Source organism: Hydractinia symbiolongicarpus, chromosome 5, assembly GCF_029227915.1.
Source record: "Hydractinia symbiolongicarpus strain clone_291-10 chromosome 5, HSymV2.1, whole genome shotgun sequence".
Lineage (NCBI taxonomy): Eukaryota > Metazoa > Cnidaria > Hydrozoa > Anthoathecata > Hydractiniidae > Hydractinia > Hydractinia symbiolongicarpus.
In genome coordinates, this window is record NC_079879.1 from 8581268 (window position 1) to 8598616 (window position 17349).

At 34.5% G+C, this 17349-nt stretch overlaps 2 protein-coding genes across 4 annotated transcripts; both read right to left on the bottom strand.

Annotated features, from left to right (window-relative positions):
- Positions 1-210: 210 nt before the first annotated feature.
- Positions 211-6986, bottom strand: LOC130644592 (peptide chain release factor 1-like). 3 transcript variants are annotated; one of them, XM_057450255.1, is made up of 7 exons: positions 6812-6986; positions 3953-4040; positions 3433-3536; positions 2813-2908; positions 2103-2453; positions 918-1181; positions 211-599 (listed from the first exon to the last, which is right to left on the bottom strand). In XM_057450255.1, exons 2-7 carry the CDS (start codon positions 4029-4031, stop codon positions 291-293), a joined length of 1203 nt encoding a protein of 400 aa, XP_057306238.1. In that variant the 5' UTR covers positions 4032-4040; positions 6812-6986; the 3' UTR covers positions 211-290. The 3 variants fall into 3 exon arrangements, with proteins under 3 accessions (XP_057306238.1, XP_057306239.1, XP_057306240.1); XM_057450256.1 differs by lacking the exon at positions 6812-6986 and adding an exon at positions 6711-6729; XM_057450257.1 differs by lacking the exon at positions 6812-6986 and adding an exon at positions 5577-6639.
- A 5702-nt stretch (positions 6987-12688) lies between these two features.
- On the bottom strand, positions 12689-15558 carry LOC130645941 (uncharacterized). Its single transcript, XM_057452068.1, has 6 exons — positions 15459-15558; positions 15091-15167; positions 14475-14542; positions 13913-14133; positions 13041-13265; positions 12689-12925 (listed from the first exon to the last, which is right to left on the bottom strand). The coding sequence occupies exons 1-6, from the start codon at positions 15556-15558 to the stop codon at positions 12756-12758; spliced, it is 861 nt and encodes a 286-aa protein (XP_057308051.1). The 3' UTR covers positions 12689-12755.
- Between the last annotated feature and the right edge of the window lie 1791 nt (positions 15559-17349).

The following is a 17349-nucleotide window of genomic DNA, read 5'->3' on the forward strand; positions in this document are numbered from 1 at the left end:
TGTTTTTATTTTTTACAGTATTATCTATAAATCCCTGCATCAGACGTGTCGACCTAGTAATTTCAAAACCTTTGGTTGAAATTTAATAAACCGGTTCACGAAGGGTTTTAAACTGTACGTTGCCCTGATTACAACTACACTGGCGGTTTAGTTGAATAAATATAGATGCACGTATTTCACTTTAAAATCGCAAAGAAAGAATGAAACAACTAAGGTTGAATTATTTAGTAAATATAGATGCAAAAACTGATATAAAACATAATGTGTTTAAAACACAGTAAAAATTTAGATTACAACCTGATACTCGGCTTCATGTCCGTAATGCTACCTAAAGCTAAAAGTTTATCGTGCGCCTGTAATTTTTCGATCAACTCTAACAACGTTGCACCGCCTGAAAGAAAGTCATCCACGCCGTGTACAGTTAGTCCAATTCTGTGGTCGGTTACACGATCTTGGGAGTAATTATAAGTTCGTATTCGCTCAGACCGATGACCAGACCCAACTTGTAATTGTCGCACGTCGTGACGTTCTTTTATTGCACGTGATCGCTCGAGATCGTAGAGACGAGCTGTTAATACTCGAAGAGCTTTCGACTTATTCTATAAAAAATATATGGCCTAATGTCATCGCTATCAATCTGTTCTTATTGTCTTGATGTTTTTATTTGTTTTAAGCAGGCCGAAAAATATGCAACATTTCCTTTTTAAGATATTTTAAACTGATAGTTTAACGGCTCAACGTCTTGGTTTTTTAAAGTATTTTTGACACGATTCGCGGTCTGTTTTTTTTTTTTTTAATTATCACGAGGTAAGATCTAAGAGTAATTTTCTTTTTAAAAACATTTAAAATAACGGGGAGCCTTCAACCAGTAGTATTACCATAGAATAGAATAAGTTCTAAACAAGCAATGATTATACCATTGTTTGTGATCTTTCGTCTTGCATTGCAACAACGATCCCAGTCGGCACGTGCGTCACCCTCACTGCGCTATCTGTTGTGTTGACGTGTTGTCCCCCTGCACCCGACGCTTTGTATGTATCAATACGCAAATCTTTCATGTCCAGCACAACATCAACGTTTTGCGGCTGAGGAAGCACAGCAACTGTTACAGTTGATGTATGAACACGGCCAAGTGACTCTGTAACAGGCACTCTCTGAACACGATGTACTCCGGATTCGTACTGTGGATAGTTCGTATAAAATAACATACATCAAGTTAAAAAAAGAAACAAATAATTCCAACTAGATACTATAATATCGCAATTTTGGATCAAATGTAACCTAGATTATTCTATTATTGTTTAGACCAAAAGTGTATTGTAACGAACAAAGAAACACGCAAGGATATGTTTCACCAAAGTATTTTAAACCTGCACCAAATGTTCGTAATATCAGACCGGTGTTCAGAAAAATCAGTAAATTTAGTTGATGAAAATTTTTAGACGTTAAAAATTCCGAAATTAAGAACTGAACGAGCAAAGTGTAAGCACAAAATGTAAATTATACAAAAAAGTTTAATTGTTGCTTGTTGGTTATCGTTTGTACCCGATTGTTAAAAGCTACTTTCATCCCCAAAATAGACTATTCATGTCCTCAGTTTAGGTAACCCCCATTCACACCCCATTCGCCAAATAGCATGCCTATTTCAATAGAAAGGCTGTGTCGGATGAACAAAATAACAAATCTCAGGCACAGGTAGGCAGAAATTAATGATTTTTAATACAGGGTGTCCACTCTAAAGTTGACCTCGATTTTTCTGAAATTTTGTAGCTAAAAATCACGACATTTTCAAATTTTCTTTCCTAATTTCTCTATAGTTACAGCTGATAAACTAGTTTACTGTTTAAAAAAATGGAATAAACATGATGAAAAAAAACATTTCCTGACCTTTTGTTTACATTTTAAAAATCCCTGACATTTCTGACAGTGGAAAACCTGTAAAAGAAAGAAAACAAGCCCCTCCCCCTTCCAAGTAACTTTTCATTCCTGTCTCCTTAATAAATGGACCCCCTCCCCTCCTTAAATTTTCTAACTTACGTCCCCCACCCTCTCCAGTACGGGTACATTTAAAGTTATCCAAGGTTGGAATATAGTTATCTCACCTTTAAAAACCCAAAAACACTCGCCCCAGCAACACTTGCAGATGCTTTTTTCACACCTCCTTCCGTGTTTTCACTGTTGGTCAACACTTCAAATTTCCATCTGTTACTAGATGCTAACTTTGAATACATGTTAAACATTTCAGAAGCGAAGATTGCTGCTTCTCGTCCACCACTAGCCGCAGTCACTTCTAAGACAGCATCATTTGTATCATCTTTATCTCTAGGAACAATGAAATCCATAATGTTATTCTCTAGCACACGTATTTCTGACTGATATGTTTGCATTTCTTCATCTACAAGTGTTTTTAAATCACCATCTGATACAGCTAAGGCTGCCATTTCTAACATTTCCTAAATATACAGAATGTATTTCAAAGTGTGTTATCAGCACTTTTGAGAATGCTTTCCTAGGACCAGGAAAATCTTCTGATTACAGGCGGATAAATTAAACTATGACACAGCGAGCGATTTATTTCCTTCTTTTTTGTTTTTCGAACTCGTGATGTATATTTTTTTACTACATTTGTATAAACTGTCCCAATGTACATATGTGTATTGATATGATATGATATAAAATGATTGTATAATAGTGTATAATAGTGTATTTTTGGACCAAAAAAATGGTTCCAAAAAGAAACATACAAACAAAGCTTTTAAGCTTGGTATGTAGAAGGTAGTCAAAAAAATGTAATGACACTGGCTAAAATTACCTCGCGTTTTTTCTTTAACTCTTCATACGCTTCTGCTGTTGGCTTTAATTCATGTACTTTACTTGAGTAGGATTTTAATGCTGCTGCAGTCAAGTCCTACAAAATTAAGAGTCCGTTTAACAATATCAGTAACAACTTTTCATTGGTTACTTATTATTAATGCAACTCTTCCTAACATGGAACAAATTAAGTGTACACAAAAAGTATACACATTGTTGAAACCTTTTTTTTTCAAATTTTAAATTTCCAAATTTTTCCTTATTGCAATGCAAAGAAACATGTCCTAAATTTATTTATGCATATAATAATAAACCACTTCTTCCTCCTTTCCTTACTGTTAAAGAAGTACCTAAAGGATGCGTACAGCAAAAGAAATTTAAAAAGCACCCTTCTGGTACAACCCAGCACCACCTGAGACAGATTTTATACAATAGAAAGTGAAAATTTAACAAATCAGCTCCTTTAAAAAACTTGTTGCAACATAAGATAATATATCCATAATAATTCCAATATATCCATATCGTATCCATGAAATCATATTATGATGACTAACAAATAATATCAATAAATGAGTCAGTCCCAACCAAAAAAGAATTCCAGACAGAATAGAAAATACAAACCTTTGAGTTTAGAAGTGTTTTATTTAACTTTTCGTATTCATGCATCAAATCATCAACAAATTTCTCGACAGCAGCACTCCAGGTAAACTTGTTATTGCTAAAAACTGACATAGCATTATCTTTAGAAACAAAATTTTTCCTTGGTGGCAACTTATTTTTAAAAGTAAATTTCAGAATTTTTGCAGAAGTATTCCAGGACCTTCGGATCTTCTTCCAAAAGTAATTTTCTCGCAGAAAAATAGAAAATTTAATGAAAAAAACACAAATGCCTTCCATATTCAAACAATTTTAAAATTTTTTTAAAAAACATTATATTTTAGGTGTTTTCAGCGTTTTTCTATTCTTGCAGTTTTCCAAGAATATCCATCCTGTTTGAATATTAAGAAAATATTTTCTTCCCTTAGACCTGTAAGCCGAGCAGTTTTACTAAAAAATACTTTGTGCAAAAAAGTTTACCTCTGTGGATTGTCAAGATAAAATATAAAAAAATTAAGAAAGTAAAAACAACAGCAACATATACCTTTTGAAGCATTTTTCAAAATACAGTATGAAAGCTGTGAAGCCATACACCTTCTACATGTCAACACACTAAACAGCATTTTTATGATCTAAAACATAAACTGCAACATAAGTTGTTTTTCTTCTAATTTTTCCTGCATGCCTTCATGAATTTAACCCATGGTGACTGTGGCAAAACAAATTTTGAATTTCTCGAGAAAATTAACTTTCACAAATTCAACGAAAAATAAGCTATCCATTATTTTACACAATTTTTTCCAAAATATATATGCAAATGCTACTAAAAGTAAAAAGCAAGTTTCACCAGGTTTCAAATTTTTGCATTTTTGTAGTCATTTCTGCAAACTAGCAAGAAAAATGTGTTATATATGCTATATTCTACACCTATCTGTGTTTCCCCTAACCTGCAAATAACACAAAATGTTTCTCATGACTTTTGTGATTTATCACTCAATAGCACGTTTCACAGCGAGATCTCCAGGTCTTATTTTTTTTTGCAAGCACAAATAAAGACATTTTTAGTTTGCTCATTTGTGCCACAAATGATTAATCTATTTTATTACAACAATTCTGACATACAACACTACTAAATAAATGTCAAATACTTTGCGCCAATATTGAGATTGTGCCAAAATAAAATTTTCTCATTTTCTTTTTTCGCAAATAATAAAAGTTAGGAATTAAATCAAATTTAAAGCTGCGTAAGAATGTCAAGAAAAAAACAGTAAAGATTGAAGTCATTCATTGTAAGCATGAATGCTCTGCCAGTGTAAAATGGATATGTGGCCACTTGTGTGCACCATTTGCATGCACATTAATTTGTGTAGTGTGCACTTCGTTTGTATAAAATCTTAATTCTCAAAGCTCTGCCATGATTTAGTTTATATTCAATAATAAGACACTTGGACACACTGTAATGAATTTACAAATTCATTACAGTGTGTCCGCTAAATCGCTCACGTATATTAATCTGCGTGAGCGATCCACGTGCAATCACAAAAGCTCGTGCAAATTAGTTTGCGTGAGTGGTCAATGAAACAAAAAGTTATGACATGCACATGCTTAATCTGTAAAATAAAACTAAAAATAATCCAGTCGTCGTTGATCAAAAATATCTACAAAAATGCTCGATCGAGCCCTTAAAATTAGAATTTTTTTACAACTGATTTGCGTCGGCATTGTGTCGGCAATATTTTTTTGTAGTGAAATTGTTCAGCTGGCAAAATCTTTTCATTCACCTTTTATCAGGGCTAGACTGACAAATCTGACAAAACGAAATCCATTTTAGAGCACCTCCTGAGTTTGATCTTAAAGAGTTTAAACATTTTAAGAAGGTGAAACACAATTTGGTTAAACACATGACAAATTGATCAACAAGCTAATTTTTAAAGCTTACTTTCTATGACAAAAAAAGTTTATTTAAATCAACTCAAGTGTGCTAATTAGGAAAAAAATATTTAGTTTGTCACTCTTAGCATTGTCAAAATGACCCAACATGTCTGCAAGTTTAATGCTGAGATACTAATTGGTATAAAATGATGTTGGACTTAAATTATAGACCTTGAAAAGTTGGTTAAGTTTGGGACGAGTAAACAAGTGTCATTTTATCAAAAAATTTTACTCACCTTTTTTTATTATTCACCTTTATATAAATATTTATGCATTGATAAGGTTTGAATGCACATCTCTTATCAGGTCTAAAATTACTAATGACAGAAAATGTCAAAGCTCCCCATTACTTAAATATGACATCATAATTTATGCAGCATAATTAAATTCCTTAAATGCAAATATCTTAACATGAAAAAAACTTCTTAAAGAATTTAAAAAGGCTTGTAAAAGGGGCTACGGAACGGCTGTTGGTTTTCGACTTTAGTGACTTACACGAAAGTCAAGCTGATGGCGGCGAAAAACAAAAATGGCTATTTTTCCGGCATGCATGTAATTTACAGACTCGAACATATGCTATATCTTGAATTTTTATCGTCTCCAGCCTTGGTCATGTTTTCATCCAGAATAAGTCTTGCTGAAATATTTCTTTGTAATATACTTTTCGAAAAAAATATATTGAACCAGCGAGCAAAGTACGCTGGTCTGCTCATTGCGCAAAACGCTTTTTCCGGATTTTTAATTTGTGCGCGGGATATACGGAATGTGGGCATTTTAACTGGTTCATAGCCCCTTTAACCAACTTTTTTAGCTAGATACTAAGTCCAACATCATTGTATACCTTGGGTTTCCTTTAATAGAAGCATAAAACAATGTCAGGTTTGAAAAACATTATTTAAAGCACTGGTATATATAAGTAATTCAAAATATATACATATAATTTTGTTTGTTTTCACAAGTAGTCATTTAAATACTAGTCATTACCTATAAAAAAATCCAATAGGTTCACCCGTCCTTTATTATATCGCATTTCGTGTTTCCGTATCAGACAGACAAACAGACAAGGGCTTTAATTATAGAGATTGCTAGTTCCATTTTTTTAATCTCGAGCAGTGGTAGTGAAAGTCTGTTTTTTTATATCATATATTCGATAAATAGCTGTAATAAAATCCCACAAATAATACGACGTCAAAATAGCTCCTTTTTTTTCTTCTCAACAAAAATTAAATGAGAACAAATGCGATATATAACAGGCAGATGAACCCCTGGATTTTTTCATAGGTTAACGACTAGTATTTAAATGACTACTTGTGGAACAAACAATATATGTATATATTTTAAAATACTTATATATAGCTACCAATGCTCACCTGTGTTGCATTTTTGGCGCAATTCAGGTGCTTTCGGACGGGTCAAGGGTTTTCCAGTTGGTTACAGACAAAAAGCCTGAAAAAAACAAAAAAATGCTTACAGTCACCCTTCTTAGCTACATCTAAGTTCCATTTCTAAAATAGAATCGTCAAGAGTAACACGGCGTTCCCTTAGATCATCAATTCTTTTTTCCAAACGGAATGAAGATCTAATCGACCAATTCCTGAACATTTTAGGCACGAAAATCTCTCAAGAGTAATCTCTTTAGTGTCACCATAGCTATACAGCGTTTTCAGCGACGAGGGTGCCGATAAGCCGCATACGCCATAAAAGTGCGGGCGTTTTCGGGCGAGTTTGGCGTTTTGAAAAAAATTCAAGTATTCGCCCGAAAAAACCCGCATAGACCCGAACAATGCCCGAAAGGAAAAAAAAACAGACACTAATATATGATTCAAAAAAACTATAAAAATTAAAATAAACTTACTATGTCGTAGTGAAGTTCTTAGAAGAACTGTTTTTGATGTTTTTTGAAGAAGTTTACTTTATAAATAACTTTTATATAAACTTTATTAACTCCTTTCTCATCAAGCGCCTTCTTCCCAACCATCGTCCGCATGGTTTGTTACAAGGAACTGCATTTCAGGAATGTTTCAAGCGAGTTCAGGAAAGCGCGGGCGGTTTCGGGGGACAACCGCCAATTTTATTTGAAAAGTCGCCCGAGCTCGCCCGTATATATGCGGGCGTTTGCGGCTTATCAGCACCCTCTTTTTCAGCGAGTCTGCACCCCTCTTCTAGCTTATTAAGGAGAAATAGTTTAATTTGCAGTTGTCCCTAACCGACATGTCAGTAATTGTCAAGCGATCTGAGGTACCGCAGAAATTCCGTGTTTTCTTAGGGTTTTTTCAAGTTTAACGAACGGAAAGTGGTAACAACAAACACATTTACACAATAAGTGCAATACTGGCTATGGTGAAACCGTTTTTATCCAACCGTTAGGGCTAAACCGATTCAGCTTTAATAAACCAATAACAAAACTAGTATATAACTATATTACCAGGTAAACGCGATTCTAACAAAAACAAAATACACAATTAACAATGCACATGCAACGCGACCGCCATTTTAAAAAGTTTCAGTCACAATCTGGGACCTTGGAGGAAAGAATACGGAGCTGTACCCACATGAGTCATAAATCGGCCATGATTTAACCTCGTTTTCAGTATTTTTTGCTCAAAAAAAAAGGAGAAGAAAAAGAAGTTGACACAACCACCACAAGTTTCATAAACATAAAGATCAATTTTTGCTGACTTTGCTGGCTTGTCTTATACTAATTTCGTCTGATACTCGAATTTCATCTTTTTACAAACCTTTTGAGTGTGTCTCTCAACATTCAGCATGGATTGCAAACTCGCTCTCAAGGCCTTTTGTGGGTTCGGGTATACATAGATTGACGAAAAATAACACATAATTTGTTGTAACTTATTAATGTATAGAAACAACGAAAATTCATTAAGTATTCAATTCTATTTGTGTTACAAAATGTTCGATTTAATGCTTCGGTCCAACTACAAGTTTGTATACATAGTTGGTTTTGGCTTTTCCCACGCAATGATATGAATTGCATGGACATGGTTTGAAGAAGTTGTCTCTGCATTGATTTGACTCTCCAAGTTTGGCGTATTCACTTTCACTTTTCTTACCACTCCAGCATTCACCTGATAAAAAAATCAAAATAGAATTTGTTTATTCTATAGCAAGTATAATTTATTTCATTTATATTTCAATGCAGACAAAATAACTCACCCCAGAATTGAATGGCAAATATATCATGACCTTTCTGAAGCGCTGCGGTTGCACATCTGCAAATCATAGCAGGGTTGTACGCCCGCCATTGGTCCCACTGAATGAGATTTCCTTGGTACTGTGGAGATACAGTATAGTCACGTTCGGTGAGGATGTAGTTCGGAATCGTTCTTGCTGATAAGTTGTCGTTGTAACAACCGAGGGGCTCGTAGTATGTGTTGCAAGCTGTAGAGATAGAAGTTAATGTAACTGATGTTGTCGTCAAGATGAAGGGGGTTTAATTTATTCTCTTGTATTTCGACATATTTGTTATTTTTCGAAGGATTTAGAAAAAACGTTGATACATAAAAACTAACCCGTCGGCGCAATCCTGTATACGTAGTTTGAAAGGTGACCGCCAGCTAAAGTGTTGCATTTAGTAGTGTCGTTCTCCGCATTTTGAAAGGATGTATCAAGACACAAATCAGCAGAGCCGTGTTTGTCATAAAACGGGTGTCCATCGTAACCAGCCCAGCATTCACCATAAAATTGAATCCCAATAACACGGTAACCATTTTGGTATGCTACTTCTGCACACCTAAAAAATTGTGTGTAAGCATTTAACTGTTCGTAATCCTAATCTCTCGTAATCCTAATGGTGTTTGTATCTCTGTCAATTTACCTGCAGATAAACTCGGGGAGATAGTTCTTCCAGTCAAGCCAATTGATTTTAATGCCGTCGTAAGCTTCGTGTGTAGGATCTCGCTCATTCAAGATCTATAATGAAGGAAAAATGTTTTGTTCTTAAAAATATCACCCAATTTTTTTATTATTAAAATGGATTCAACCCTCCCTCCATAGTGTAAAAACTCAGCGTTTATTCACACTGAAATTTCCTTCTGCGTGCCATCTCGTGCATGACTTGTTCGGTTTTGTGTTTGTCTTGCCTTGTGTTTTGATTTGTTTTATTTCACTTGTTCACGTTCACTTTTACCATAGCCATTCAAAAGTTATTTGAGATTATAAAATTCACGCCCATAAAAACAGGCTAGTGAAAGTATGGTTTCTAGGCATGAAAAATATATTTGTGTTCTCAATTTTACGAAAGATGAGTATGCAGGGTTGTTCTACTTTGTTCTGAACACGACGTGTGGCAAACAAATATACCATGTGACGCAATATCGTCAAAGTAAAAAGAAGAAATGAAGTCATAGCCAAACTTACCAATTTCGACAACGCCCTATCTTTATAAACATCTTTGAAGCAACCAATAGGTTCGATAGGATGATGATGCTGACATTGAGTTACTAAAATAGAATGTAAAAAAAAAGAATTTGCAAAAAAAGCCGGCAGGGAACCTGGAACAAAAACAACAACAACAACAACAACAACATATACTCACAGATATTTATTCCGCAAGAAACTGTAGTAAATGCCACGAATATGGTAGTTATAGTTAGCCAGTGTTCCCTATAAATGAAATATTGTAATGTAGCTTTCTTGCTCCTTAGATACAGTTAAATGTATTCATATATTCCAAAATATCCCGATTCTTGGTTTGTTGTTTATCATACCTAAGAGTTTAGATAATACTAGCTCCATTTGGTTGGAATATAAAAAATGTCTTTGTGTGTTAATTTTCATAGAGAAGGTTACTATATAAAATAGAGTGTAGCACCTCTCCAAACTTTTTTTTTTCAAATTTTGACAAAACAACTCAGATTTTTTGACATACTTACATGATCCAATTTTCCTCCCCTTCAAATTGGTGGAAAGTGAAAAAATGGATTGGAGGATTCATATTTATATACCCAATATTCATTGTCTCAAAATCGGAAATGTATTTAATTTTACATTTCTAATAAGAAAGATTATATTGCATTTAGCGTATTTGTTTTAAGCATGTACGCCAAAAAGCATAATTAATGTTTTACTGGGAATGTACGCCTAATATATTTGAAACTTAGAGGTTGGAAAACAGACTAAAAATCAAATTATATCTTTTCCGCACTACCCTTTCAAAGAAAAAGGAGTAATATCGAAAACCTTTTTATAACTTTTGTTTGTCTAAATGATAAATTAATATATGCTATCTGAATTACCTTGGCTTATAAGCAAACAAATTTCCCGCCAAAGCAAGCGGTTACCATTTTTGAAGCAATACACTGCTGTTGTCAATAGAATATACGTCTTTTTGTGCGGTATAGCTAGTTATTAGCTATTATTATTGTTTACAGAGAGGCGCTGATTTAAAAGAGGCCTTATCAAGTTGTTAATTATTCCAAAAGTATGTTTAAATATCTGGACACACCTGTAAGTGTTTGTATAATATAAGAACGTGAAGTGAAGATATTTTAACAACATGAAATGTCGAAAGAGATTCTGGAAGTTCCCAACTTTCTTCAGTTTAAATCTGCAAAGTTCGTTTTAAATACATGCAGTCACAATAAAATTCCGTTTTTTAAATATTTCTAACATTTGATTAGTCACTGGTTGGCCACTTATCTAATATAAAATGTTGCGAAATGGAGTGCAAGCACAGAATATCTACAACCCCTCACCAGTGTTTAAACAACGCCATTTTTTCAGCCTTTTTCCAAAGAATTGCTACTTTTTCAGATGCATAAGTTAGGTAGTCTCGTTTATATTATGGTAGTCGCACTTTCTAACACGCTTCACGGAATAGACCATTACGGGCACACAAAATTCCCTAAATTTTATGTAAATGGCCACGCTGACGTCAGTATAATAAAAGCATATTAATTGGCACATTTGGAGACTTGGGACCTACCAAAACCTGTGAAAAAAACTGTAAAACCAAAAAACCTGTGTTCGCTGTGAACATTGGCAAGTGAGCTTTGACAAGTCCAAATTGCATTAACCAAGAATAGAAATCGCCTATATAATTACTTATGGTGATAAAGACTTGTAACAAAAAACATGTAATATTTTGGTATCGCTTGCTTAGTGGAACACCAAACATAACTAGTAAAGCGACTACTATATCGACTATGCACTGACTATATAGACTTTCAAGTTAAAGTTAATGTACTTTGGCCAATTGGCGACGGAGAAGTAAATTTGACGCGGCATAAACTCAACCTTGTCCCACAGCGCCTTTGCCTTCTTCATGAATTTATCAGTCGCTTCGTAATACCAGCTCAGGAGCAAAGGGACCCTGGGGACGGGAATAAATATTATCTAAATTATAAAGTTTGATTCTTCTTGTAGCTTTTAGCTTCCACTGATCTTTTGATAACTTTTACGACGGTCAAAAAAAAGATTTAAGGCTAGGAAATAGTATTTGCGTGCACCCACGTTCACAGGGAATTTTTCTTTCATATCAAAAATTCAAAATTCTTCGAGAAAGAGGCCTTACTTTCGTACACTTGACGAAATAAATAAATAATTGAGTGGGTGTTTTCGGGCTGCTAATTTTCCAGGCTTCTTTGGTTTTTTATTTCTCAACTTATCATCGAGGAGCCAGTGCATTAGTTGTTTATAATCTTTGCCAACCTTTTGCCAATTATTGCCAACTACACCAACCCAAAATAAATGATAAAATGGCCTTCATTGTCCTCAAAATCATGGAGTGCTTGCCAAGAAAACTAGGCTTGAACGTGGGCATTTAAAACGAAAAGTCACAAAAAATGACCGCATAAATTGGAGCCGTTATAAGGGACGATGAGATCAAAAAACTCAGGGAAATAAATTGTTTGCGGGAGAACAGAATACAAAATTAAGTTTTAAGAACTGGACCTCAATAATTGTGCAAACTGCAGAATAGAAAAAATCGAATGTTAAATTTAAAGTTTGGCAATTTTAAATCTTTAATAGCTATTGTTTTGCTTAAATCTCATTCTAATGTGCAAGTTTATACTAAGTTTACAGAGAAATTGCAAACGAACCGAAGAAAAGGACAAATACAAAACTAAAGATTGCGAATGTCCGTCCTTGTTTAAAAAACGCGAAATTTAAGTTTGCTAAATCGAGGCAAACTCACAAACAAAAATTTCGCATTCTCTTCTTCCGTATTTATTTCTTCCCTTACGGTAACTTGAAGTAGTAATTCTGTTAAATAGATCATTTGTATCTCTTTTTCTCCCGCATTAAGAAGTCGATAAGAACGTTTGTGATACTAGTTGTCTGAGAAGTACAAACAACAGTCATTTTATATTACAAGAGTATATTTTTACACATGGCAACGAAAAGTATCCAATTAATTAAGCATTCCACTCCATTCGTTTTTACAAAATGTTCGATTAATTCTTCTTTGGTCCATCTACAAGTTTGTATACATAGTTGGTTTTGGCTTTTCCCACGCAATGATATGAATTGCATGGACATGGTTTGAAGAAGTTGTCTCTGCATTGATTTGACTCTCCAAGTTTGGCGTATTTACTTTCACTTTTCTTACCACTCCAGCATTCACCTGATAAAAAAATCAAAATAGAATTTGTTTATTCTATAGCAAGTATAATTTATTTCATTTATATTTCATAACTAAAAAATATTGTTTCAATTTCAATGCAGACAAAATAACTCACCCCAGAATTGGATAGCAAATATATCATGACCTTTCTGAAGCGCTGCGGTTGCACATCTGCAAATCATAGCTGGGTTGTACGTCTGCCATTGATCCCACTGAATGAGATTACCTTGGTACTGTGGAGATACAGTATAGTCCCGTTCGGTGAGGATGTAGTTCGGAATCGTTCTTGCTGCTAAGTTGTCTTTATAACAACCGAGCGGTTCGTAGTATGTCTTGCAAGCTGTAGAAGTTAAAGTAGTTATTGACGTTACGACTGTAAAAGCTTAAAAATTACCACTTTGTGTGCAAGATTTTTCCCGCTTGTGCACAACATCAGAGCAACGTGGATGAATACCTACCCCGACTATCCATAACAACTTCTTTTAAAGTAGAATACTAAAGAGCGCTATTGTTAGATAAATGTTACACTCCGTAGAAAAACTACAAATAAGCCCGGAAGAGAACACAAAACTTAATTTTGCCAGGATTTTAAATACATTTTTCCGATGCCTCCGCCTTTACGTCATTCCCACCTCCACCCTGTTTATTTGTTGCTCTAGCCTACGAAAAGTTTGCTTTATAGAGGTGTCCCTTAGACGAGATTGCGCTGTAAGAGTTTCTTGAAGAATACGCCCTGGATAAATCTCCGTCTTATAGAGGTGTCTACTTTAGAGGTTGTTAGGTTAAGGAGGGTCTACCGTACAAGATCTTTTGTTCCTTACGAGACTTAAATAAACAAGTTAGTCAGATAAGTATCCTTTGGTAAATAAACGCCTCCTATCAAAGTTGTATTACATCAAAAGTAAGTCGTGTGTAAGTCGGTTAATTTTGAATAACTGTTGAGATTTCTGGTTAAAAAATATATATATATAAAAAGTGTGAATCAACCTGTTGGTGCGATTCTGTACACATAGTTTGAAAGATCAGTCCCGGAGTAAGGTTCGCATTTGGAGTTATTTTTCTCATTCCTCTTAAACCGTGTGTCGACACACGTGTCTGATGGACCATGTTTATCGTAATCCAAATGTGCTTCATCACCAGCCCAACATTCTCCGTAAAACTGAATACCAATCACACTGTAACCCTTTTCATAAGCAGCTTTTGCGCATCTGAGAACACAAATAATGAATAATTAGTCGTTAGTCCGTGGAAAAATTGACGGGTTCGCGCGTCCTTTATATACCGCATTGCGTGCGTCTGGCTACTTGCGGTATTATTTTGCGTGACAGAAGTATGCGGGTATTATAGTATTAAATAGTCGTTAACCCGTTTATAAATCCACGGGGTCGCCCGTCCTTTATATATCGCATTTCGTGTTTCCGTTATGGGACGCAGCTTTCGCGGACACACAGACAGACAGAATGCAGCTATTTTTAAAGAGATTGTTTGAAGATTATGGCTTTACTGTAGATATATTTTAGCTAGGAGAATAAAGAAATAGTTATTTTACCTGCAAATAAATTCAGGAAGGTAATTTTTCCAATTTTTCCAATCGATTTGTTTACGTTCGTTTAAAGTCTAAAGTAAAAAAGAGTTAAGCGTAAATCTTATATTATTAATCCCATTTCACGTTGTTAACGAGAAGCTTCGATGTAGGATTCTGCCTGTAAGTAAGTAAGTAAATAAGTAAGTAAGGAAATCACGGATATTTTGTGTTTTCTGACAAAATGCTTTAGAGCCTGAGGGTTAAGCAAGAACTCCAAAACACTTTCAAGTCCATTGTCCTGTTTCTGGTTTTAAATTTGCGCGTATTTTTATTTCTAAAAATTTTTTTGATACGTTTGATTCTGTTCACAATGTATTATAGCTAACACTACATTAAAAAAATCAAAATTTTCACAAAAACCATGTATTTTCTTATTCGAGACATGCTCAAATATTTTGTTTTTTGTATCCAGGATAAGAGTGCTTATTGTGTATCTTCTAAACGTTTTGACAATGTAAATGCAGCATTATTCCATACTTGTCTTCCTTTTTAACACACTAATGTTGCAGTAAACTGCAACACTACACCTCAGAGAACTATGGTAATTTAAGATTTTTACCCAAAACTGTTAGACACTTACCAAATTGAGCATTGCTCTATCTTTAAAAACATCTTTGAAACAACCGATGGGCTCAAGAGGATGATCACACTCGGTTACTAAAAATAAAATTTTTAAGAAAACAATAAAAGAAAAGGTAACCGCAACACGCCACCACTACCACCACCAACAACGACATCGACAACAACAACAAAAGCGACAACAAAAACGACAACAAAAACGACAACAACGACAACAACGACAACAACCACAACAACGACAACGACAACCGCAACACACCACCACCACCACCAACAACAACAACACCACCACCACCAACAACAACAACGACAATGACAACGACAACTACAACGACAACAACATCGACAACAACAATAACGTGTACTTACGCATTTTTGATCCACATGCAACTGCAGCAAATGTTAAGAATGTCACAACTGTCTTCAACCAAAGCTCCCTATAAACATTTTTTTGATTACGACTTAGCATAATAGCTACTCCAAATTTAGACAACTACCTTTCTTTAAACTTAATTTTAAAAGAAAAACCGACTCTTTTACATACTTACATAATGATGTCTTTTCCTCAAATTGATAAAAAGTCAAAATTAGATGAAGAATTTATTCTTATATACCCTTAATCCCAAAGAGACAAATGAGAAAAGTTATATTGATTGTAAGATATTGATTTCACTCGATCGAATGATGGAGCTCGATGGAGCATTAAATCTTGAATTCGCCCAGTGTATTTAAACCTCAGAGGCGGGATCAAGTAGCAAAAGTAACAATATTTTTGATTGAAAAATAAGTCAGGACGCATTTCCACGTTGGAATGAAGCAATCGTCAGTATTAACATGTTGGGGTTTTATAAATATCCATTCAGATCATGTTATACAGTGTTTGTTAAATTAACGCCCGGATTAAAATATGGCTCCCAGAAATTAGCGCCCTCGTGTTAATAATAAAACCATTGTTTACGCAAAAGATTATATAATGTTTTTTTTTGCAATCTATTTTTTTATTATCTCCATAATATGGCAAAGAAAACATGAACAGGAGGCTAGGTCTGCATTATGTTGTACAATATACATACCATGACAAATTTGTTATGCGTTTTCTCAAAAAATAACTCCTATAATCAGCGTCCTGTTCGACTAAGACACCCCTCTCGAAGGCCTTGTAAATCAATAAGTGCCCCATGCGCTAGCTTGGATAAAACGGGTTATTTCACAGGATTCATTATTTATTTGTTTTGTTATTTTGTTTCATTTTCGAGCATATTAAAGTTCCCGTTACTGTTTTAGTGAGTACAATTTTAAAAGAAACTAGAATGTAAACAAGAACTGTCAAAAAACTGGCATTTTCTGTTTTTTTTATGACCAAAAACAAATGAGTCAAGCTCGACTTTAACACCGTTTACCGAGATGGTGAAAAAACTATCAAAAAACCCAGTGCCGTTGAGAAGCAAATAATCTGGAGGACGAATTTGATAATGGGTCGAAGATGCTGTAAATGAAAGTAGTTTCCAAATGCCGAAAAACTAAATAACAAATTTTCACCACTAGCTTAAAGAATTTAATTTAAGTGTTTTTATTTTCGTTACATAATATTGTGCTCCGTTACACGGTATGCTAGTTCCAGTCCTAATATTCGTAAAAATTACTACAATTCCCACCTTTCTCACAAGTCGATTAATCATCAGAGCTGTAACAAGCTAAAGAGAAAGCCCACCGACCCACCTCCTAAAAAGCTCTAAAACCGACTTATGGTATAGCGATCTCTTCCAGTGCGAAAGGTCTTGGGCCGAGTCATGTCAGAGAGAGTAAGGCGGTTGTCTAGTTGGGCGATTGCTGTGCTTGCACGACTTTCGCAGGATCCTCTTAGAAAGCAGTACCAACAGGAACTGAAGAAGCTATCCTGGGTAAATAATTTCAATAATAATAATAATAATAGTAATAAAATAAATAAGGTAATTGCTTTACCTAAGCTTACAAATATGCCGTTTCTATATGGTTTCTTTTTGGAAAATAGGTAAATGAAACCAACCACATTTGGCTACGGGGTACGAGGTAAGTTTTTGTCCTGGAAAAGGCAAAACTCTAATTAAAACTTGCACTTAAATCAGTAGAAAAAAGCCGAATAACTACTGACTCCCTATTGTTTTGTTTTTTTCATATTATGTACATATATTTTAAGAGTGTAATAAAAAATGTGATATTACGATTAAAATAATGCTAACTGTTACTTGTAGCTTAGTAGAGTCACAAAGGCATATTGCTA

Coding starts and splice junctions, on each gene's coding strand:
- LOC130644592 (XM_057450255.1), bottom strand. CDS start 4,031: ATGCTGTTTAGTGTGTTGACATGTAGAAGGTGTATGGCTTCACAGCTT. Junction 2,454..2,812: donor AGTTAAAGAAAAAACGCGAG/GTAATTTTAGCC, acceptor CTGTATATTTAG/GAAATGTTAGAAATGGCAGC. Junction 600..917: donor ACGAAAGATCACAAACAATG/GTATAATCATTG, acceptor TATTTTTTATAG/AATAAGTCGAAAGCTCTTCG.
- LOC130645941 (XM_057452068.1), bottom strand. CDS start 15,558: ATGCTAAGTCGTAATCAAAAAAATGTTTATAGGGAGCTTTGGTTGAAG. Junction 14,134..14,474: donor CTTCCTGAATTTATTTGCAG/GTAAAATAACTA, acceptor TTGTGTTCTCAG/ATGCGCAAAAGCTGCTTATG. Junction 13,266..13,912: donor GTACAGAATCGCACCAACAG/GTTGATTCACAC, acceptor TAACTTCTACAG/CTTGCAAGACATACTACGAA.